The sequence below is a fragment of the Staurois parvus genome, unplaced genomic scaffold, assembly GCF_062004578.1.
Source record: "Staurois parvus isolate SC_StPar_1 unplaced genomic scaffold, SC_StPar_1.0 ptg000082l, whole genome shotgun sequence".
Lineage (NCBI taxonomy): Eukaryota > Metazoa > Chordata > Amphibia > Anura > Ranidae > Staurois > Staurois parvus.
Genome location: NW_028317878.1, coordinates 4,265,748 through 4,290,581, shown reverse-complemented (window position 1 = coordinate 4,290,581; position 24,834 = coordinate 4,265,748). Strand labels below are relative to the sequence as shown.

Genomic DNA, 24,834 nt, shown 5'->3' with positions numbered 1-24,834 from the left:
ATAGGTACTGTAGATTATGGATGGTGGGGGAGGCAGGCTTATCTTCATAGCTTCCTGAAAACATCCCAGCACCCTGCCCTAGTACTCCTCTCAGGAGCCTTCAGTCCTCTGGAAAGCAGATGGCTGGCTGTTGAGGGCAGTTATGTAACTATCAAAATGCCTTGATGGGTGGATGTCAGTATGGAGGAATGAGTGATCCTAGTGAAGCTTCATTTGCATGCAGATTGCTCTAGATAATGCTCACATGTAATACTGAGCCTTCATGAGTGAAAGAACTGAAATCCAATGAATTAAAATGGAGGGCCAGAGAAAGTAAGAAATGCTAGAACAAGCTGGATGTGCAGTGAAATCACAGTAAGACCGAGGAGGAATCTGATCAACTGCACAAGACTGAAGAATAGGCTGGAGTTCAGCTTTAAACTCTCCTCTTTAGTTAATGGTGGTCAGACATGGGTTAGACTGTTGAAGAGTTTGGTGAATGTAATGTTAATGAAACATACATAGCAAAAAAGGTAGAGACACCTGCAGGAGTGGACTGACAACTCATGGGGCTCCCGGGCAATAGGGGATCCTGGGGCCCCTGTGTCTTTGCCCAAACTAAAAAAAGCCTATGAAAAAGGTACCAGGGGCATCTCATGGGGCCCCCTACTGACCCCGGGCCCTCGGCAGTTTCCAAATGGTCAGTCCTCCCCTGGACACCTGCATTCTTAAAAGTAAAAGTTGTTAAGTTCAGACTGATTTTATGTGTTTAGGTGCATCCATTTCCAACAGAACAGAAGAAACAATTTACTAAAATACCATAACCAATCATAGTTTTATATTCATAGACTGTAATAGGCAATTCATTTTTGGGCCACATCCCATGTAAAGACAACAGACAATCAACGTTTGCTTGCAAGCATAACGTTTCAATAGCGGAGTGACAATGGATGTAGTGCTAAAACTGCCATACACACCATTAACTGATTGATGGCTTAGCACGCATTTTCTCACAGGCAGAATAATGTATGGATCTTCTCATGCTTGCTATCCCACTGGCGCAATCAGAAATCAGCATGAAAAATACCATTATGCTATTTTTGTGACAAGAATAGAAAATGTACGGTTTGGATTAACATGGACTGCAATGTGTTAATTTTAAAGTGGGGGGAATAGCATTAATTTGAAAAATTATCCACATGCCAAATATTTTGACAAGATACCATGTGTTTGACAATGGCAATCTGCATGTAAATGGCATCGTTTGATGTTGATGGAAGCATAAATACAGACAAGATTCTATCGCCAATCTAAGGTTGTTATATGATCTTTGAACAGCAGGCCCCGTGGATTCCACAGCACTTTACAACCGAAATTTACATATCATTAGCAAATTTTCAACAAAATGCACTCCTCGAGAATTTAATTAAAACTGTTTTAATGTGCCAAAAAATACTGTGGCCATGTTGAAAAACAATACCGGTAACTGAAAATAGAAGATAGAACTCTTATTCTTATATCAGAAAGGTTTTCATTTTATGACAAAAAAAAGCAGTATTAGGACATTGCACAGCACTGGAGTAGGAACAAGAGGTTGCGGTTGATACCGGTCATTGCTTTTGAGGTCTCGTAGTGTTTTCCTTTGGTAGCCAAGTTACTGCTACCTGCACTATGGCACACAGCAGGCATTCAGCTGAATTGCTTCTTCCAGTGGAGAGGGAAGACTGTACTATGTGGAGAATGTTATTGGAGTATTTACATGTAGAGGAGGCGTTATTATGGTTCAGATATTTGGTGCAGGCGGTAATGCCATGGATACATTAGCTGCAGGGGGAGTCATAGAATTTCAAGGTCCACTTATTTGATGTGGCTCTACTTTTCTCATCTTAAAATTCTGTAAAAAAAACTCCCATGGAAGAAAAAAAATAGTTAACATACTTTCCTTACCCCTTTTCTACCCACAGGACCTAGACAAGGGTAACATCCACATACTGCCACTGAGATCCCACAGTATGCAGAGTGCCCCAATTCTCACAAAATATGCTACTGCGCTGTTTTATAGGACCATCTTGTGAGATTTGGGCTATCCAGATATCCATGTGATCTCATTGGAAAGATGGTTAGGTCACCCCTTTCAATACAGAAGGCAGGGAAAGGTAAATATATGTACTAACTTTTTTTCCCCACTAGGTGTTTTTCTTCTTTTTTTCTTTCTTTTTTACAGCGGTATATATTAGAGTATTTGGGAGGAAAACAATTATCTACTAGTATGTTTTCGGTTTGGGGCAGGAAACTGGAAATTGGAGAATCTGAAGAAGATCATTATTATTATTATTATTATTATACAGGATTTATATAGCGCCAACAGTTTGCTCAGCGCTTTACAATATAAAGGGATACAATACAGCAACAAAACAGTTCAATACAAGAGGGTTAGGAGGGCCCTGCTCCTTGGAGCTTACAATCTGAGAGGGAGGGGCTAGTGGTACAAAAGGCAATAACTGTGGGGGATGGACTGGTAGGCAGAATAGAAGATTCCATTATTAGCTGAGGGCAGGATAGGCTTCCCTGAAGAGATAGATTTTCAGAGATCGCCTGAACAGAGTAGGTAATAGTCTGATAAATTAGGGTAGAGAGTTCCAGAGGATGGGAAAGCTCTGGAGAAGTCCTGGAGACGAGCATGGAAGGAGGAGACAAGGGAGCTAGAGAGCAGGAGGTCGTGGGAGGAGCGTAGAGTACGGTTTGGGTGATATTTGGAGGCAAGATTGGTGATGTAATTTGGGGCAGAGTTATAAATAGCTTTTTATGTTATTGTTAAGCCAGTGGAGGGATTGGCAGAGATAGGTGGCAGATACAGAACGGTTAGTAAGGTGAATGAGTCTGGCAGCAGAATTCATGATAGACTGAAGAGGGGATAGCCTGCGATGAGGTAGGCCAATGAGAAGGGAGTTACAATAGTCAAGGCGAGATATAACAAGTGAGTGAATAAGTTGCTTAGTAGTTTCGGAGGTTAGGAACGGGTGTATCTTGGAGATGTTGCAGAGGTGAAGTCTAAAAGATTTGGACAGCGATTGGATTTGGGGCTGAAAGGACAGATACATACTGGGAGAACATAAAGGGGTTGATTTACTAAAACTGGAGAGTGAAAAATCTGGTGCAGCTGTGAATGGTAGCCAATCACCTTCTACTTCAGCTTGTTCAAATAAAGGATAAGTTTGCCCACATGGGCTCTGCCCACACGGCCGCATCACTCATTCACAGAGTTTTGTGAATGAGTGCCTACAAATCCCGACAGCCCTCGAAGATCTACTGATTGCTGGTGCAATGCTAGCCAGGCTTCTTTGGACAAAAATAAATGCACATTTTTTTACCTGCAAAAAAATTTGCATTTATTATTTTTATCGAACAGGTGAACTTATCCTTTAAGCTTTGGCAAAAAAACTCTGGAAGCTGATTGGTTTCTGTTTCAATATTTTTATTGAGAAAGTTTTGTTTTAAGAATACAACAAGTTCAAGATATGCCCCCGCAGGGGCAGAGCAAAACAATAACACATAAACAGATACATCCTGCTGAGTTGTATTAGCCAAATAACAGAATGTCCAATGACATCAAGGAGGGGCGGCAAAAAGCCGAACCAAATAACAGCAGTAGCAATCCATCATATTACCGGAAAAGGAAGAGAGCTGGTTTCTATGCAGAGCTGCACCAGATTTTGCTCTCTCTAGTTTTATTAAATCAAGGCAGAGGTGTCAATTAGAGATGAGCGAATCGAACCTGGCAAAGTGGAATTCGTTTCGAATATCAGGAAAAATTCGATTCGCATCGAATCCGAATTTTAGCAAACTTCGGGTGCACGAATCAAATTTTTCCCGATCAGCCGGCAAAAGTGTCACTGCAGAGAGCTCCGCTATTTCTGACAGTTCTGACAGTTCATTTACAGCGGTTGAAACATTGTATCTATTTGTTTCCATTTAGGATACAGATGTTTTTATTCGGAAATAAATAGATACAATGTTTCAACCGCTGTAAATGTGAAGGAACTGTCAGAGAACTGTCAGAAATAGCGGAGCTCTCTGCAGATACACTTTTTGCTGTACTGGAATTCTTCTTCTTTTCATTCTTCTTCTTCTTTTCATTCTTCTTCTTCTTCTTTTCATTCTTCTTTTCATTCTTCTTCTTCTTCTTTTCATTCTTCTTTTCATTCTTCTTTTCATTCTTCTTCTTCTTCTTCTTTTCATTCTTCTTTTCATTCTTCTTCTTCTTCTTTTCATTCTTCTTCTTCTTCTTTTCATTCTTCTTTTCATTCTTCTTCTTCTTCTTTTCATTCTTCTTCTTCTTCTTCTTTTCATTCTTCTTCTTTTCATTCTTCTTTTCATTCTTCTTCTTCTTCTTTTCATTCTTCTTCTTCTTTTCATTCTTCTTCTTCTTCTTTTCATTCTTCTTTTCATTCTGCTTCTTCTTCTTCTTTTCATTCTTCTTTTCATTCTTCTTTTCATTCTTCTTCTTCTTCTTTTCATTCTTCTTCTTCTTTTCATTCTTCTTCTTCTTCTTTTCATTCTTCTTTTCATTCTTCTTCTTCTTCTTCTTCTTCTTCTTCTTCTTCTTCTTCTTCTTCTTTTCATTCTTCTGTTTCTTCTTTTCATTCTTCTTTTCATTCTTCTTCTTTTCATTCTTCTTCTTTTCATTCTTCTTTTCATTCTTCTTCTTCTTCTTTTCATTCTTCTTCTTCTTCTTTTCATTCTTCTTTTCATTCTTCTTCTTCTTTTCATTCTTCTTCTTTTCATTCTTCTTTTCATTCTTCTCATTCTTCTTTTCATTCTTCTTTTCATTCTTCTTCTCATTCTTCTTTTCATTCTTCTTCTTCTTCTTTTCATTCTTCTCATTCTTCTTTTCATTCTTCTTCTCATTCTTCTTTTCATTCTTCTTCTTTTCATTCTTCTTCTTCTTCTTTTCATTCTTCTTCTTCTTTTCATTCTTCTTCTTCTTCTTTTCATTCTTCTTTTCATTCTTCTTCTTCTTCTTTTCATTTTTCTTTTCATTCTTCTTCTTCTTTTCATTCTTCTTCTTCTTCTTTTCATTCTTCTTTTCATTCTTCTTCTTCTTCTTTTCATTCTTCTTCTTCTTCTTTTCATTCTTCTTTTCATTCTTCTTCTTCTTCTTTTCATTCTTCTTCTTCTTTTCATTCTTCTTCTTCTTTTCATTCTTCTTCTTCTTCTTTTCATTCTTCTTTTCATTCTTCTTTTCATTCTTCTTCTTCTTTTCATTCTTCTTCTTCTTCTTCTTTTCATTCTTCTTTTCATTCTTCTTCTTCTTCTTTTCATTCTTCTTCTTTTCATTCTTCTTTTCATTCTTCTTCTTCTTTTCATTCTTCTTTTCATTCTTCTCATTCTTCTTTTCATTCTTCTTTTCATTCTTCTTCTCATTCTTCTTTTCATTCTTCTTCTTCTTCTTTTCATTCTTCTTCTTCTTCTTTTCATTCTTCTTCTTCTTTTCATTCTTCTTTTCATTCTTCTTCTTTTCATTCTTCTTCTTCTTCTTTTCATTCTTCTTTTCATTCTTCTTCTTCTACTTCTTCTTCTTCTTCTTCGTCGTGCCCCATGACTGCCCAAATGAGTGAAGTGTGCGGTGATTCTAAGATCGACGGCACTCATCTGCATGTCATACTGACTGACAGTATTATTTCTCTTCCCCAGCAGACTCCAAGGGCATTTAAATTAAAGGTACAGTGTTCTGCACTAATATAAAGGCTCTCTGAAGCCTAGAAACCCTTTTAATAAGTTAAATTCGCGGCGAATAAATTCGCATCGAATCGAATTTCTCCCCCAAATTCGGCGAATCAGCCGAATCGAATTTTTGAATAATTCGCTCATCTCTAGTGTCAATCGCTATGCATTGGAAAAATCAAACAAGGGATCTTATTGGTTGCTCAACTTTGTAAAGTTAAAACAAGTAAAATGTGTGATTTTTTTGACATACCATCCATGTGATTGATTTACTAAAACATGAGAGTGCAGGTCTGCAGAGAAATCAATCAGCTTTCAGGTTATTTTGAACAAACTGAAGTTAGAAGCTGATTGGCTACCATGCACACTTGCACCAGATTTTGCACTCTCCAGTTCTGGTAAATCAACCCCTATGTGCTGTAGATAAAAAAGCTCTTTTTTACAGGAAGTCTTATGTGGTAAGAGAAAAGGTGATGCCACTTATCCTGGGTACAGTATGCACACTGGGGTAACAATATTTGTTTATAGGCACAACTAGAGTTTTTAAAGGTCCACTGGATAGATACATGTGGATATGTGGCATTGTAGAAGTGTTATTTTTAGTATTATCTGTTTGCTGGGGATTGTAATAATCATAGGGTCCCATATGCTGATGAAAACACCTTTGGAGAATATAAAATCTCTGAAATGTTGTTTCTATAACAATGTCGCAATCACTAATATCCAGTTGTGACAGTAGAAATAGGACTGAAAAATGAATAATGAAGAATAGGTAAATGGATATTGCCCTAGGTTTGCCTTTCTTCTTCACTCTGGTGCTCATGTAGCCCAGCATCAGACTTGAGAAGAAAGTTAAATGCAGTATGTTTCCAGTTGCTTTTCTAGATAATGTTTTTTTTTAAGCTGCTTTGGCATGCTTGTGATACTTCAGAGTGCCTTTGAGTCACTTCTCAGTTATTTTTATATTCACAAACCAGTGCTTGTCTACATGAACTCTTAAGAGATGGTGTGCAGCATTAAACTACAGTATATGTAAACCCTTACCTTGTAAAACAATATAACCTCATTAATACCTTTTTATTTTATTTATTCATTTATTTGTTTTTAAAGTGATGTCCTCTGTTCACAGCTGCATAATAGGCTTAGAGAGCTGAGGGTGTAGACTGGGAAGGAGGGGGGAGTCAGCAGGAGGCAGCAAAACAGCAGTACACTGATCTTATAGCGGAGTTCTACCTGAATAAAAAACGTCAGCAGCTACAAAAACTGTAGCTGCTGACTTTTAAAATACAGACACTTACCTGTCCCTCAGTCCAGCGGTGTCCTCACCACCGCTGGTTTCACTGGCCGTCTTCTCTCCCTGGCTCTGGCATCTTCAGTGTGGGCACCCGGCTGTGACAGCTTATGGCTTCACAAGCGCTGCGCTTTGTGAATGGCCCCGTAGTCTTCTGAATTCAGAAGATTATGGGGAGAGAGGGGTGGAGGACATCTTCTGCTTCCGATCGCCTAGGATATCGCAGCGGAAGTAGGAGTGGGTACCTGTCAAATTCGGGTACCCGCTCCCCAAAGGTGCCAATCCTTAATGGGGAGTGGAGGACAAAGGCTTAAAGCGGAACTTCCCCTTTTGGGTGGAGCTCCGCTTTATTGAAGAGCTCTGCAGGGGGAGTGTCAGCGCACATCTGACCATTGGAATACAGACAGGTTGTGCTCAGGGGCGGACTGACCATTTGGAAACTCGGGCACTGCCCGAGGGCTCGGGGTCAGTAGGGGGCCCCATGAGATGCCCCTGGTACCTTTTTCATAGGCTTTTTTGAGTTTGGGCAAGGACGCAGGGGCCCCATGATCCCCTATTGCCCGGGGGCCCCATGAGTTGTCAGTCCGCCCCTGGTTGTGCTCCTAATTAGAATGCAAAGAAGAAAACAGAACATACTAGGATGGATGTGCTCTCATGCCTAGTGTGGTCAATTTGAAATAAGAGAACAGGGGGACTAGCAGGATCAACAGGCGTTTCACACAAAAGAAGCAATGCAAAGAAAATGCTTTTTAATACAAGTACATGATACCTCAGACACATCTTAGATATATGTCTGGGGTAACATAAACTTTAAATTAGTTTACTTAGTACCTGCTATTTAATAAGGCTATAGACATTCTATTTGTCTAGCAAAAGCTTAGTTAGCCTGTTAAATTTCATTGAAATATCATTTCATGTTTCCGCAAAACAGTTTTGTCTTTTATGATAGAAATACCACTATGTAATCCCCTAACTGATAAAAATATTATTAATATCCAGGGATGGTTTAAAGGAGATCAGTCATCAGAGAAATACCTGATCTAAAATTAGTTAGCACTTCCATCAAAAAATGCTACAGTAGTTGCCTAGCTGTCATGCCTTGTATATAGTAAGTGAAGTAAGAGCTTTTGATCTGCATACTTGGAAATAATGTAGGATCTATGGTGTACCTGCAGACTCCACCAGTTGAAACTTGTCAGGCAAGGTGTGAAAACCTTGTCTAATCACCACTACTTACATTTGATAACCTAGCACCAGAGGTGTCCATAACACGCCTCCTCATTGTTATGGCTGGCTGATCAAAAGCAGCCGATCCATCTATGGCCAGCTTAAGACTTTTCTTTACTAAGCCAGTCCTATTAAGAGCAGTTTGTAACACATGGGGGGTTATTTACTAATACTGCATGGTGCAAAATCCGGTGCAGCTCTGCATAGAAACCAATCAGCTTCCAGGTTTTATTGCCAAAGCTTAATTTAACAAGCTGAAGTTAGAAGCTGATTGGCTAGCATACACAGTGGCACCAGATTCTGAGTGTACCAGTTTCAGTAAATCTCCCCCCATAGGTTCAGCCTTTGAAAACTGGATCACCTTTTGTCTTTCAATGATTCCAGCATCGAGAACCCACAGAAGTGCTTTCATCCTTTGTCTCCCTGTGATCATTCTTCAAGCTCCATTTTTTTATAAATTCCGATAAATGAAATGTCAAACAGGAAGTTTGAGATCTTGATCAAAATGGCTGGGGAAGATGGGCAGACTTTGAACTCTGCAGGATTCATTGAGGGATATCAAAGTTGAATATACATTCCCCTCTCCTGTATTGAAATTGTTTACTATGATTTCACTGCACACTGTGAGCTTCTTATTTGGCATATTACTGTAGAAGCTGCAGCAAGTTAGAAAGAGCCTGACAAATTTCCTAGCTTACAGCTAGTATTTTCTAGCCCTTTCTGCCTTTTGCCACACTTATCATTCATCTGATTTCAGTTCTTTCCTTTGTGGAGGCTCAACGAACATGTGGAGTGATCTTCATACAAAAGCCTGCCTTGGAATGCCCACTACTACATCCACCCATCAAAGCATTCTGCTATATGCACAACTTCACCCAGGAGCCAGTCTATTGTTTCCGTAGGGCTCCAAGGGCTGATGGAGAGTGTTGAAGCAGGATGCTGTGATGTTTTCAGGAAGCTATGTACATCACACTGCAGGCCCCTCCCATCAGCCATGATCTTCAAACATTGCATAGAGAAGCACATAATGTGGTGACATCACTGGGTCTAAAACAAGGTATATACTGAAAAAGAAATGTTTATTTATTTCATTAGCATGTTGAGGAAAGGGGAAAAGAGGTTCCAGAAAAGGCAAAATATAAATGGGCAGCACTTCTACTCAACAGTAGTAGAGTTGTCGGAATCCCAACCATGGCACTACCTGCCTGGAGTTTACATGTTCTCCCTGTGCCTGCATGGATTTCCTCTGGGTATTCTAGTTTCCTCCCACACTCCAAAGAAACACTGGTGGGTTAATTGACTCCTGTCTAAATTGGCCCCAGTATGTGTATGTATGAATGTGAGTTAGGGACCTTAGATTGTAAGCTCCTTGAAAGCAAGGACTGATGTGAATGTGCAATATACTGTATATGTAAAGTGCTGTGTTAATTGATCGTGCTATATAAGTACCTAGAAAAATATTGAACTGAAACATGAAAAAAAAAAAGAATTTAAGTGAAAACAGCACTTATAAACTTGTTTTGTATGCATTGTCGGTTGTTTATAACTATAGAAATAAAGAAGAAAATAGCATTGAAGTAAAAGTAAGGTAGAAGCACTGGTATTTCCCATAGAGGGAGTTAGATGGTTATCTTCTTTCTGTATAGCACAAAAAAGAAAGTAAAACACTTTTCAAGTGTTGTCATTTTTCACACAATTTTTGTACAATTATTTAGGTATCCTGCAGTGGTGAAATGCTGCACAGTATGATGTGCTTACTTCCTTTCTGCAAAACACACTGCGAACCTAAACACTTACAGCAACCTGTTTCTGCTTTCCTGTGCGGACCATGAAATCAGCCCTTTGTTTCCTGTCCACATGTCATACTAGGAAGAGAACGGAAAGGGACTTCCTGATCATGGGCTCCATGTCCACCCTGCTCCTGACAGGAGGAGAAGGGTGATGTATATGGCACGCAGAGCTGACAGGGTGACCCAGACTACATTTCCTTTCAGGACACAGTTAAGATAGGACCACTATGCGTATGCTGTGAAGAGGTGCTAAGTCCTGATAAGAAGCACATCGTCTTCAGTGCTGGTGTCATGTACTATCTGGTTTATTTAAGCTAAAATATGCTTCCCTCCAACAGAACCTCATTTTACATTAGCTCACGTTACTATGACACCCCAAACTCCAAGAAAACCACTGCACCACAGCTGAAATACCCATGGAAGAATGGGTTTACCTGCAGAGTTTTGGTTGTTCTTTGTTTAGTCCTGTAATTCACACACCTTTGCCACAAAGCAGAAAAAGACAAATGGCACCACTTTTTCCTCTATCAGTTTGGATACGAGTTACTCACCACCTATGTTTTAGGGGTGCCTTCTGTCTGACTCTGCATTGGGGGAGGAAACTGTAAATCACAAGAGTGGACAAACAGAATAAAAACCCCTTATAGAGGTAAAGCACATCACATACACTATAAAGCTGGTCATAAACTTGTAGATTGTGGAAAGAACATTCATAACAACCTTTGTATGAAAATGTTCAGTACATTCAATGACATTATGAATGTCATTGGAAAGTACAGTACTTTAAATTTTCATTTGCTTCTAACATTCAGTTGTGGAACAAAATAGTCTTTACCAAATGAAAACCACATATGCTGTTAGAAATTCATTTTCCATCCTGCTGCTTCAAATTTTATCATCAATGAAGTCGAAAATTAGCATCCTTTTGATTCCACTAACAATTAGAAATTGAATGAATATTCTTAAAACAAACATTTTCTTATGAAATTCTACTACAATATGGCCAGCTTAAATTGCATAGTCTGAAAGAGAGAGTAAAACGTTTGAAAACTCATTTTAAAAATGAAATAAAACTGACCCCAAACTATTTTGCTTCCCTTTAAATGCTTCTCACAAATACCCCATCAAAATATGATCAGTTATATATAAACAACCTTTTCCAATGCACAATACCATCATATTGCCAAACATCACTGACACATTTTACTGTGTTCATCATTATGCTGAATAGCCCTTAGGCAACACTTCAAGTATCACCCCTGTGTCCTGTAATAACTGTTACTTGCAAGATAAGCCCCACCTCTCCAGCATGGACATCAGGGAAGCAGAACAAGGGTACAGATCCCCCTTCCATATGCTGTTTAATCCATCAATGTCAACAAAGGAGAACTACAGTCCATAAAGTGGGATGAATTTCCGTTCCCATACCAGCCACAGAGGTTGTCATTTGAGACAAAATTATCTTATTATAGGAATCATCCTGCTAGGATAGACCACAAGCTTTGTCAACCCCATGAACTCTATAGCACTGTTCCTATGGCTCTGGGGAATTTTCCAAGTTTTTAGGCAAACATTTCTATTATAGTTTGAATGTTTCAAGCTCTTTTAACAAAGAGTTTCTTTTTTGTGTCTGAGTACTTTAGCCCAAGGCTTCAGGTAGCATGGATAACACAACAGATTTTTGTTGTGGTACTCCCTATGTCTAGATGTTTGTTCTTCTCATTTCCATGCTATGGTTGTACCAGGAGTCGGGCTTCTCTTTTCTCTAATTCGATTGCTCTCTGCTATAATCATATTCAATGAAGATATGCATGGCCAACATTTAAACAGGCTGCAGATCAATTAGTGGTCTTAGGTTTATCTGATTTTTATCAAAGAAGACAGACCTGCAGGTCGATTGTCAGAGCCTGTGTCAAGTTGACCTTTTCACAGATGTCTACATTGCCAGTCCCCTGGGTTACTTGTTGTCCCCTGTCAGCCTTTGAATGGCAGAAGTCTGTTCTGTTCAAGCACAAAGTATACACAGATGTCTATATTACATTCTCATAGGTGTGACAGCAACTGCATGTTGTATCTATAAACTGTCCTTTAGCTGTGACACTTCCTCAATGATGATAAGCTAATTTATGCAACTAAATCTCCTTTGTGCAGAAATGAAAGCTAATTGAGTCATTACAAAGTAATTCAGGAAGGAATGCCTAGTATAAACTGGCTTACTTTAGAAATCCTTCTCAAGTGTGTTTCCTGCATCCTAAATGGTTCTAAGTAGCTTAGCTGCCACTGAACATCTAGCCCAAAACAGACAACTTTTCGAGATGTGAATAAATAACACCGACAAATTAACACAATATAGTAATTACCTGAGGCACTGCTTGAAGGAGTGTGGCATATGGGTGCCTGGGGAGGTTTTTGGATCTCAGTTACGATCGGTTGATTTTCGTTTTCCTCTGAAATAAAGATTGTTTGATTTTGCACGTTACAACTTTTGTTCATAATTTGAAACACGTGATGCTATGTTAGACATATATATAACACAAGCCAAAAAGATGCAAATATAAAAAAGTGAACTGGATTAACAGGCTAACACTAACATAATAATTTTAAGTTGTTTACTGTTGTTTGAGGAGTTCAACATTTGGCTTCCTCTGCACCAATCTACACAATAGAGGGGAAGTGGGCAACACAACAGGTACATATACAGCTGCTATGAAAACATTTTCACAACAACCTGCCAATATGACTTAATCTGTTACTCTCACAGTGACAGATTAACTGATTACCTCTATGCAATCAATCTTTGGCCTTTCTTGGGAAATTTCTTGAGACTGACAACTTTCACAAATGGAACCAACTAACTTTTTTCATGTTGCTTCAAGGAGGCACGTCTCTGGTCACTTAGAATCAATGGGATGTAGATAATGATGACAGCAAGTCAAATGCCTTAAAAACACAAGATACAAGCAGGCCTATGACATTGGATTGAACCTGTCTGATCCTTCCTCCTATAACTTCACACTTCTCCAGGTATATTCATTCATAAGTGCACATTGTCCAAGTGTTTTATTGTTATTACCCTATGTTATGATATGCTATGTTATGTAAATGTACTTTATAGTTAAATAAGGCAGTGCCTTTCTTGCAATAAAACTTCAAAGAGTCTTATCAGCCCTACTTAGGTACCTTTGTTAACTACAAACCACCTCTCCTCTGTATTATGGAGAAGATAGGGGACTTTCTGTTATAGGATGACACCCAGATTTTACCGACACAGCCAAATTTTCACTGGCAAAGTTAAACAAATTTGTATTAAGTGCAAATTTTAGTATTTAGGCCACAAACAAGTACATTATGTAATTAGCAATGTGATTTAGGGTAGATATTAAAGCAAAAAACATATTTCTTATTTTATTTTTGATATAGTAAGTAGCTCAGGGACAGGACTCAGGAGGGCAAGAAATTAGAATAGGCAGGCACACACACATGAAAATGACTCTCACGGTGACACTGACAGCAGTGTGCAGCAGCACAGATGATGATAACAGCTCAAGAACATGACATATCCCCTCCTGAGTCACAGTGAAAGTCTCTTTTCACACCAGGTGGTCCCTTCAGTCCTCCCCAGTCCAAATAGCACTGACATTCCCACTTCCAGCTTGCCTTGCTCCTATCCCACAGACCCACACATGAGGCTCCAGCTGCTCCGCTCAGCTCCTTTGCACTTTGACATCACATGACACGCTCAGGCACCACCTCTGCCAGACCAACCCCCCCTGATGGCGCTACCTGAACACACTGTAGCAGGCACTTGGATGGTCTCTCCTGGATCCAGACCAGAATTGCACATGCGCTGTTCTGGGCCGAGCATCACAGCCATGTTTGGAACTGGAAACCTTTTCCTGTCACTGGAATTTACTGGCAGGAGAAAAGTGCCCATTGTTTACTGGCTGCCAGTAAAAATACTGACGGTTAGCAACACTGCACCCTAGTACAGGATGCGTATTACTGCCCAGATCATCAAATCCACAAAAAAGGAAACAATCTCAGCCTCCACATGTAAGGACTTGCATGTTACAATTTGTCTAATTTTGTGTATTGATTTAGATACACTTTAAAGATAACAACATGACCAAAGCAATCGTTAGATTATAACAGAAGCACCACGGGTGCAGCACATTAATTTGTAATTTCTGAAAACTGGCTTAATTGTTTTCAATGAGGGACTAAGGCCAGTTGTAACCAGTTCAATTTGTGATGAAACAAGCACAATCAGCACTCACGTCCACAGTGAATAATCTATAGAGTTCACAAAGCAGGTGGATGAATGGCCAGTTGTTGGATACAGTGCTTTTTTGCTTGTTTTGCTGGATCATTGGAGCAACAAAGAAAAGGGTTACCTGTACTGTTATTGATGGGTATTTTGCTATATACTATGGTTCAGGCAATAAGGAAGAACTCAAGAAACCTAAGGATCTTCTTTTGGTACAGAGACCATGCCTTAACCTGGACTGTTCTTTGCTAAAATTTAGTGGACAGCTAGGTTGTAGTCAGCCTGAACCTGCTGAACCACCTGTGAGTCCTTCTCAACCACTTAGGGTAAAGGTGGTGCTACATTTTTGGCATCAAACATTGGGCCTGTCCAGATCTCTGCTGTGGTCACACAACTGGCCACAAGTGCAGGACATTTTGTTTTGGCAACAAAGGAGACTCTGTGTTTGTGATTGCCTGAAAGAAGCACAGAAAATTTTTACAAGATTGCTGTGCAGCTTAAGGAAAAACTTTTTTTTGTTGGAGAAAGATTAACAGTCACATTTGCTTGTTTTCATAGGATTGAAATCAAGCTCTAGAGAACTTGCCACGTGAGCTGGTGCGGGAATGTCTGGCACCTTCATGACTGAAAAAAACTACATGACTAGAAAGAAGGTGAGAAGCATTACTGCTGTAGGAGTTTATTCATGTGGTACAACAGAGGAAAGCTCTACCTGCTAAAGGGAAGCAATATGACTAATCTGTGCAACCAGCTGCCGCTATCTTCCCCTTCTAGAGAATCTCAGATATGATGGTGTATGTGCCTGGCATCCCCAGCTGTTTGATCGTGTCAAAAGATGGGACCTTCATTTACACAGGACTACAACTTCAACCACCTGGAAGCCTGGCCTTGTTGACTATGAAGTCATGGGATCACTTGAAAAAAGCTGCAAGAAAATATTAGTCATGTTAAGACCCTGGAGTTGGTGCAATTATTGTGAGGATTTCCTACTAGTAGTGTTATAGTCATACCTATTGCTGAGTAGTGATGGGCCGAACACCCCCATGTTCAGTTTGCGGTTGAACGTTGAAACCTAATGAACATTCAACAGTGAACTTCACACTCAATGCAAGTCCATGGGACTTGAAACTGTAAATTCAAAAGTGCTCATTTTGAAGGCTTATATGCAAGTTACTGGCCATAAAAGGGGTATGGGGATTCGGGTACTGCCCTGAGGGATATAAATCAGTGAAAAAACGTTTTCAAAAAGTACCATTTTTAAAGGGGGAGTCATTTTTCATTGCTTAAAGTAAAAAAAAAGAAAAGTTCCTTTAAATTTAAATGTAATTCCTGGGGGTCCCCTTAAACCACCTGCAAAATTACAAATCTGTACAGTGTATAGAACCTGCTGCAGCAGGACTGCTGTCACCGCCGACGTCACCACTAGCTCCGCCCAATTGTTTACATGTGGCCGGCAACTGTCAGATCAACACTATTGCTGAGTATGCTGCAGGTTGATTGGAGGACCAGCAGTATGATCAAGGAACCTTTGGCTATTGTCTCAGCTGTCAATAGTTCTGTTGAGAGTACCTAGCCTGCAACTACTATTCTCAGGCCAGAATGCAGTTTGGCCTCATGTGGTCACAGTTGAGGCCTACAATGCTGTGCATTAGAACCAGAACTGGACAGCTGCACTCGTCTAAGAAAGGCCTGGTGAGCAAACTGTGGTTGTTATTGTTGAAGCTAGTTCAGAGAATTCTGCTCCAAAACTAATAGTGTCCCTGTACAGAATTAAAAAGAAAATGAAGTAGATTGGTGGGGATAGGAGAAATCTATCCTGATGTTTGCCCCTGATTCAGCAGGGTTGCTGTATATTCCAGCCTTGGCTGTTTCTGCGCAAACCCTGCAAAGGTTGTTCTGGAGTATGTATAGGCATGTTTAAGATTTAGTCCAAATACAAATTTGGAACAAATCTTGACTGTTTGGGTTAAACACAAGTTCAGACTGAGCCTTTGCTGTTTGTTTGTGTGATGGGTCTGGTAAAGATTTTGAGGGAACCCATGTAGGTTTTTTTGTACATGTATAGCAAATTTTTGTGCCTTTTTGTGTGGACTCCCTTTAAAATCCATACCAGATCTGAAAGGTTTGATATTGACTCTGGGGAGGACCCAATGTAATTTTGTTTTTTACATGTATATCAAATTTACATGTAGATAAAAAACTGTTAATTCACTTTCTCCTGCAAGTTTCCTTTGTAACTAATGCAATGGGATCCGCTTTCCCTCCAAAACTATTCTACAGTGCTAAACCTTTCATCCATCCTCTAAATTCCTGCATTTGTTCATTTTCAGAGTATTCCTTCTTCCTTCCTTTTTTAGGATCTTCACAATTGGGGGCGTAGCAGGGGTGTGTCCATTGCCTTCTTTCCCATTTCAGAAAGTTGGGAGGTATGGAGAAGGATGGAATACAGGCCGGTGCCCAAACACTTACAATTTGCTACTGATTCTACACAGAAAGAACCATAAAGTTACAGACTGATTAAAACATTATATTTACAAAATAAGATGCATAGTGCAATGTGAAATACCATATGCATGGCTGTATGTGTGCACATCTGTATATGTATAAACACATAAACATGAACAAGTGGGCACAATAGTACAGCTCTACAATAGAAATGAAAATATCTATCAAAATGCACAGATGGTTGTGGTGTTTTTCATTAAATTGTTTCCATGGAAATCGTACTGAAAGTCTGGAAGATTCTTTAAATAAGCAGCTTGTATTTACATGCCTCTCAGCTGCAATGTGGAACTCCTCAACAAATTAACTTATTATTCCACGCACACCGTCCGCAAAGCCAAATGGACACACAAGCTGCTGACACTAGATAGATAGATAGATAGATAGATAGATAGATAGATAGATAGATAGATAGTTGAAAAGATTGAAAAATACAATTGTTACATACCTCATTTTGTAATGAAAGGTTTAAACACTATAACCAGACATATCATTTGAACACTCTTTAGAAGAGATTTGCAAGGTAATTTTTGACAGATTCAGTTATATAAATATTTGATAGTATTTCAAATGGAAATTGTGAAATGGAACAACATGACCTATGAAAACTACAGCATGAACCTTAACAACAACAGTACGCAATACCCAAAACAACAAATTACTGATATTTTACTTCTATTTTCTCTAAATAGCGAAAGCCTGATGGGATTTGATACTCTGGATTACTGCTCTATGTTGACTTTGTTCATGTTATTCTTTATGTTTCTATGTGGTATTCTATGTAGTATTACTCATTGTTGCATACAGATTAATGACTGAACCCAAACTTCCAGAGAGTTTATCTAACACAAGAATCTGAAGATCAGACTACTCCCAACCTGCTTTATCTCATCCAGTGATGGCTACTGTTGTGCATCATTTATACAAATTACTTGTGCATGAAATGGGATTTGAAAAGGCTTTCACATTGTAATAGTTTATTATGTAATGTAAATGGTCAATCAAAAAAAAAAAAAAAAAAAAGCTTGATAGGAAGGTTAACATAAATATTACAAGTGGTAAAATGTAAATGCATTTTTTGTAAGCTTACTGTGCCCCTGATGCCCTAAACTGAAATATATGACAAGCCATATACTTACAATTTCCTGTTATGCCAAAATATTTGCTATGGGGCCTGCTTAGCTCTGCTCACCCTCTTCTTAAAAAGTGTCTGTTGGGCCCTACTCCCAGTGGACTATGACATTTGCAATGGTATAACTAGAGATCATGTTGAGGGTGCATGGTGGGAGAAAAACCCAGCAATGAGAATATTCAAGAACAGGATATGGCGAGTCGCCATATCCAGTAACACTGCCATTGGCTATGATCAGGACACATAGAGAAGATCTTGGTGGTATGGGGACAAGTGAGTATGTGGCCTGTCAGGGATGCTGTAGGAGGGCATCAGGGATCCACTATGAGCAAATGTGCTGAAAGTACATATAGTACACGTATTCTTTTAAAGTGCAGACTGCACAATGCAATGGAACATTCTAATGCTCATATGGTACTTCTAATAAGGTGAATAAAATGTTCTGATTTGTGCTCCTTAAAGACCCTTAACATTATTGTGACCACATTTGATGTTACCCGCAGCAAGATAATAGATCAGAGAAAGGAAAATATAAAGTGATGAGACAGAACAGAAAGTGTAAGGAAATGTGGAAGAAATACGCTAGACCATTTTAGTAGCAGAAATACTGTAAAACTAGGCAGTAGTTCTCATAGTGGATAACACAGTGGAAAAGTTAGCACTTCCACCTGTCTGCACAAGGGTCGTCGGTTCAAAATCCCATCCACATTACTACCTGCCTGGAGTTTGCATGTTCTCCCTGTGCCTGGGAGGGTTGTCTCTGTGGGTTTCCTCCAGATACTCCTGTTTCCTCCCGCACTCAAAGACATGCTGGTAAGTTAATTGGCTCCTGTCTGATTTGGCCCTAGTGTATGAATGTGAGGTAGGCACTTTAGATTGTATGCTCCTTGAGGGTTAGAGATGGTTAGAGAGATCAATTTACACTTATTTATATGCTGTTTATATGGTAATATAGAGAGTAATTTATTTATCTAGCTCATTATAATGGTACCTTGTGGGGAAAAAGCAAAGTGTTCCTAGACTTTGTCTACATCACATAACGCAGCACTAGTCTAGGAATATTTCTAATGGACAAATACTTTTTAGATCTGAGTGAGCACCTAGATAAGGAAAACACCGACTCTCAACCACTGGGCCTTGAGGGCAGTACAGTAAGTACCAAAGGGCCACAGGTTTTGCGACAGGGCTCTAGTCCATCATTACAGTGCATAAAAACAATTTACATAAAAATGCAGGTACAGCAAAATTAATTTTATGTATCAATGCACATATTTTTGTTGCTTGTCTCAAGAGGAGGACAAGTAGCTCTTCTTCTCAGAGAAGTCCCAATTAAGAGCCCAGTTTTAGTAAAACGAAAGCTGATAGTGCTGTTAAAACATTTTATGCCCTGCTGTAAACAGCCAAACCAGTTTCTAATATAAAATGACATTGGTTTTTAGCCATTGCCTTGTATTTTTAAGATGAATAATGCTGGGGATTAATAATAAAGAATGGACTATCTTATAACTAAATGTCTGTATAATATATGGTACAGTAATGCCAATAAACACTTGAAATTCTCTGGAGTATGTCTTAGATAAAGTAAGTGGAAGGAAGAACTTATAATTCAGTAGGTAAGATTTACACATTTATTACCAAACATCAAATCCATTCATTATTTTGAATAATGTTCCACCATTCACTCCAAGGAATAAACACTAGATTTACAGCCATACTTTACACCTAACAGCCGGGATTAAGATTTCCTGATAGATAACCAGGTTAAAGTGTTACTTTTGCATACCGCTTTTAAATAAGGTTTATATTATGGCATATTATGTGTTATTGACCAGCGTCAAACCTAATGCCCCAATATTTATTTTAGATCAGAGATGATGGCACCAAGACCCTGTTTTTTTTTTGTGCGCACTTAATCACAACTTGACGTGCTATGGGAATGTGTATTCTTTTTTAGCTTTGGATAGAGTGTGGATGGATTAAAACCCCTGCTACTTGGGATACTTGTGGCTCAATTAGAGAGATTTAGCCTCACTTTCTGGCATGGTTTTTCTAGATAGGAAGTGAGAGGAAATCTGTAACAGGAACACAGAAATACACATTTCTGTGTTACAAGGATATGTGATTAGCCCCTTTTTGTTTACTTTATACACTTATGATTGTGTTTCGAGGTGAACTCTGTGTTAAAATTGCAGAAGACACCATGATAGTGGGGTAAATAAAGGATGGAAATGAGTCTGCTTATCGCCAGGAAATTGAACATTTAATTGGTTGGTGCAGAGAGAAGAGCCTCCAGGTAAATGTAGCAAAGACAAAGGAAATTATTATTGATTTTAGGAAAGTAAGGGAGGTTAGCTATGAGCGTAGAGGAATTCCGCTTCCTTGGAACAATAATTAGGGAGGATCTGTTGTGGACAGCACACATATCCGTTTGGTGGACAAGGCTCATCAGAGACTGTACTTTTGGATGGCAGGCTTTCTAGAGCAGGTCCTTATTGGTTTCTATAAAGCTGCAATTAAAAGTGTGTTAATGTATCACATTTCTCTGTGACAAGGATCATGTATGATCCACGACAAAAATGCCTTGCAAAGGGTAATAAATACGGCACAGAAGATTACTGTAGTTGTTATCTTACCATGTATTGAGGAAATGGGGGATATTTTGAAAGATATTTTGGAAGATATTTTGCATCCTGGAAATGGTCTGTATTCAACCCATACGACTCTTGAATGCTCAGTGGTTTTGGAATATATTGATTGGAGTTGTGTTATTTTCATGTAAGTGTTCTTATGCTAGGTGTAGAATTTCTTTTTAATTATTTCTGGATGTGTTGCTACGGGAAAGCTCCCCTTATTTTGTGGCTGCCTAAATATAGTCAAAAGGACAAGGCATGATTAAATTTTTCTAACGAAGCCCAGGATAGCAGTGTAAAACCATCAGGAGATTGAATCCAATAAGAAAAAACGGTTTGACAGGACATATGCTGTAAGTTAGGTTCGTATTACATAGGCTAGTTACAAAGTAATCCAGAGTAAATGTTTTATAGTACAATAAAACACAATGTGAAACTTTCATGTAATGTTTCTGTGCTGTATTGAACTGCATTGTGTTGTGATTGATTTATAGCAAGCTGACATATAGTGGTGGTTTTGGGCCACTACAAATTGTTTACTAATGTGATGTTGGTATCTTCCTCTTTCTTCCCCTTCTGTTTATTGCTAGTTAGTTTAGTCCTAGAGAGATCTTCCCCACTCCCCTATGTTCCCTCAGTCAGTGTTAATAATATACAGATACAGGGCTCAAGAAAGTTATTGTCTTCTTACACTTCAAGAGACTGGAAAGTATCCTCTGTACTGTAATTAGCTAAAGTAAAATGGTGCTGAATTCAACTTATATGTCTTATTAAAGAGTTAGGCTGCCTGTGGATGGTGCCAAGTCAGCGAGTGACCATACTTCAGACAGATTGGGGTTTATTTACTAAAGCTGGAGAGTCCAAAATCAGACTCCCTTCTGCATAGAAACCAATCAGCTTCTAACATCAGCTTGTTCAATGAAGCTTTGGCAATGAAACCTGGAAGCTGATTGGTTTCTATGCAGAAGGGAGTCTGATTTTGGACTCTCCAGCTTTAGTAAATAAACCCCATTGGGTCTAAGGAGGTATGTCAATGCATCAAGCAACTCACACATAAAAGGAATTGGCACTTCTGTTACAACAAAAACATGCCAATACATGAAACATTGAATATTTATGTACACAATACACAGAAACAAAAAACTAAAGTTTTATCTGCCTAAATTTGGCCTGCTTTGGTTCCTTCTTTTCCCCTCAACAACATGCTAGTGATTTTCTTTTAATTATACTTGTTTTAATCACAATATAATTTTATACATGGTGATACCATTATCTCTGCCCATCTCTATGCACTGCAAGTAGATCGTGGTTGGTGGAGGGGCTGGTACGGTGCTGTACTTAATTTCCTACACAGATCACAGCACCCTACCTTGGTACTCCTCTCAAGATCTATCATCCCTGATGCAAGCAGCAGGCTGGCTGTTAGAAAATAATAAAAAGCCTTGGATGTAGATGATGCTGCCTGTTCTTCAGCCAGGAAATAAGGTGGGCTCTATCATACTTACTGCAGCCACTGATGCACACTGTGAGAAGCCTAAAGTGGTTGTAAACCCTCACAGCTGATTGGAGGGACGGGACACTCCCCCTTCACGCAGCACATAGGAACAAAGCCAGAGCTGTAAGCCACACTCTGTGCCCTCCGCGTCACCTTTTTTTTCTTGGTGTCAGAAAATTTGTCAGATGTGATTCATGCAGTTAACAGAGGTACAAGGTAGCAGACAGAAATGACACTTAGTGCTCTGGTTTGAGACAAGTACACACTATAGAGGAATATGCTTTGTTCATATTTCATGTCTGAGGTTTACAACCACTTTAGGAGTAAGCAGTTTCAGTACAGGGAAGGAGCCTCTAAACTGTGTAAGACTCAAGGTGAGACTGGGCATCAGTTTTATAGTAAACCTGGACTGGGGCCAAAGCTGAAGGCGTGAAAAAGACATAACAATTAAACACCAACATTTTTCTTTTGGTGAGTTAAAAAGTTCCCAGCTAATGTTGCCCCATGCTTTAAAATGTTTTTGCAGTGGCTAGTGACGGCGGAGGAAATTAAGTCTCTTCCTAGGAAGGCCCTGGAGAGGAGGGTTGTTGAATCTGCCTTTAGTGAGCCATTGGCCTTGAGGGATTTCCCAGGCCCTGTTATGAGGGAGGGTATGCGTTTGATGAATCTGAAGAGAATCCCTTTAAAGTTCAGGATTTGGCCTGGCTCTCGTTCCATGGCAAACTCTATGTGAAGGGCAACCTGAAGCATTGCTCTGTGGAGAACCATGGTTGTCCAAGAGTGGAGTGTGGTGGGGTGGAGGAGACAATGGACCATTTCTTGCTTTAGTGCTCCACTCAATATAGAAGTCTACAAACAGTGGGTGGGGGTCTGGGTATCCCTTTCCTTTCCCACTTGAGTTATGCTGAATGGTCTTATGGAGCCTTTCAAACTCACTGGGATTTTGATTTCGGACACTTTTTCTAGTTAGAGTAGTAGTCTGTTACTACACATGGAATGTACGATGTCAGGGTTCCATTTGCAAAAAAGTCCTTCCTGTGGAGATGGAGGTGCACAACATTCTGGGTGAGGTCGGGAAGATTCAGGGTCTTGAAAAAGACAAGTGGCAGCCGGGGGCCTGGACAAAGGCGTGGAGGAATGTCAGATCCCCGTAACTGCTGTCTCTCAGTCTCTGGGTGCATGGCTTCTCTTTCTGTCCTTTCATGTCCCCTAGATTTTTATAAGATCAGATTTTTGAAAAAAGGCTGCATGCATGGGATAAATGTTTAATCGTTTCTAGCCTGAGGGTGTGTTTAGGTGGAGTTAGGGTTTGTTGAGATACATCATAAGATAATAATAATATTAAAATATGATCAGTTCTGTTTATGTTTTTTTTCCGGCAAAAAAAGACGTTTCCTGTTTTTTATGCTAAAGTAAGTTCTTTTTGTATATATATTTCTATTTTATTTATTCTGTATATTTGTAGATATGTTTTTATTATGTTGTTTGTAAGATTTTTAATTAATTAAAATTTACACTTGTAGGAGGATTTTTTAAGGTAGTAGTTGCCCCACATTCTGTGATCACCTCAAATACTCGATCAGGTTTAGATATCCCTCCGATCACTGTCTCTTCCCAGAGTATCAATAGAGAATACAGAAACGGGTATAGCACAACCACTGTAGGAGCCACTTGATAATATTGGGTTCCCTGCTCAGTGCCCCAACTCCAAGAACACACCTGGTTGAATAAGATCATTGCGAACACCAGTGCTAAAGACACCAAACGGAATAGCTTTGCAAGATAATATTTTACTAGAGATAATAAAGTCAACAGGTGACAAAAATGTAAACTGTGGGTACTCCCCAGCTTTTAGGGTTTAGCATTAAACAGAGTCACAAAGATATGCAATAAATGACCGTGACAATGGACCTGACTGTAGGGCCAACAAAAACCCTAAGTAGACCTATGATTCTAGGAGCAAGAGGAGGAGGAAAAGACTTTTTGTTAGTCAGCTCCCTCTAAGCCCTGATGCCACAGGCAAAAAAAATGACAAAGCACAAAAAAGAAAAGGAAAAAAGGGTTAACCAGTGACAGACTCTGCAGGCTGAATCCTTTGAGTGGAGGAGTCATTGAGGTAAGGGTCTCTTCAGCCAGCTATGAAGGGACCCAAAGGTAATACTGTGCAATGGCAACTTGCCAAGTAAATAGAATAGACAAGTTATTTCCTTGCAAAAGGCCTTTAAGTGGAAAAGGGGGTGACGGTGTCTGCATGCAATGTCTCCGAGTGGAGTATTAAAAAGTAAGGTGGGCCTCAGCCCACTCACTGATTCTGGAGATATCAAAGCTCTCAGAGAAAGTGTGTCCCAGAACAGGCTCTTGAAGGTCTGCAGCCAGATGAAAGATGCCCAGTTGACAACCTGATGGCCACATTATTCAGTGATGTCTGCATGGGCATAACTGGAGGTATTCCAAATGGCCACACTGCTGATGAGTTGTGGCTGTAGATCTGTGCCCAGTGATGCCTGTACACAAACAGGCAAAGGGGGATAGCCTCTTGCTCCTGAAGCTGTGGTTCCCACGTTCCCTCCACACAGTCCTCTCTCTCCTCGACGCCTCTCCCTGATGGCGCTGGGCAGAGTGGTTATCCCTCGTTTCTCCTCTCTCCTGTTCAGCTGAGCATGCTGGGGGCTGAAGTTTGCTTTCTGTTAATTAAAATTGGAGCTGTCCATCTTCCCTGACTACATGTCCCATGGTGCACTTGTGCTGGCTGCTCATTGATTCTTACTGCAGCCAATAGGGAGGAGACGGACTGAGC

General features: G+C 39.6%; 1 protein-coding gene across 3 annotated transcripts in view; it reads right to left on the bottom strand.

The window, feature by feature from the left end:
• SKAP2 (src kinase associated phosphoprotein 2) overlaps positions 1–24,834 on the bottom strand; it is a 344,778-nt gene that overhangs the window by 60,228 nt on the left and 259,716 nt on the right. For all 3 annotated transcript variants that reach the window (XM_089669915.1, XM_089669914.1, XM_089669913.1), the window contains exon 10: positions 12,372–12,458. In XM_089669915.1, coding sequence (XP_089526041.1) covers positions 12,372–12,458 — 87 coding nt within the window. The remainder of the gene's footprint in view (positions 1–12,371; positions 12,459–24,834) is intronic.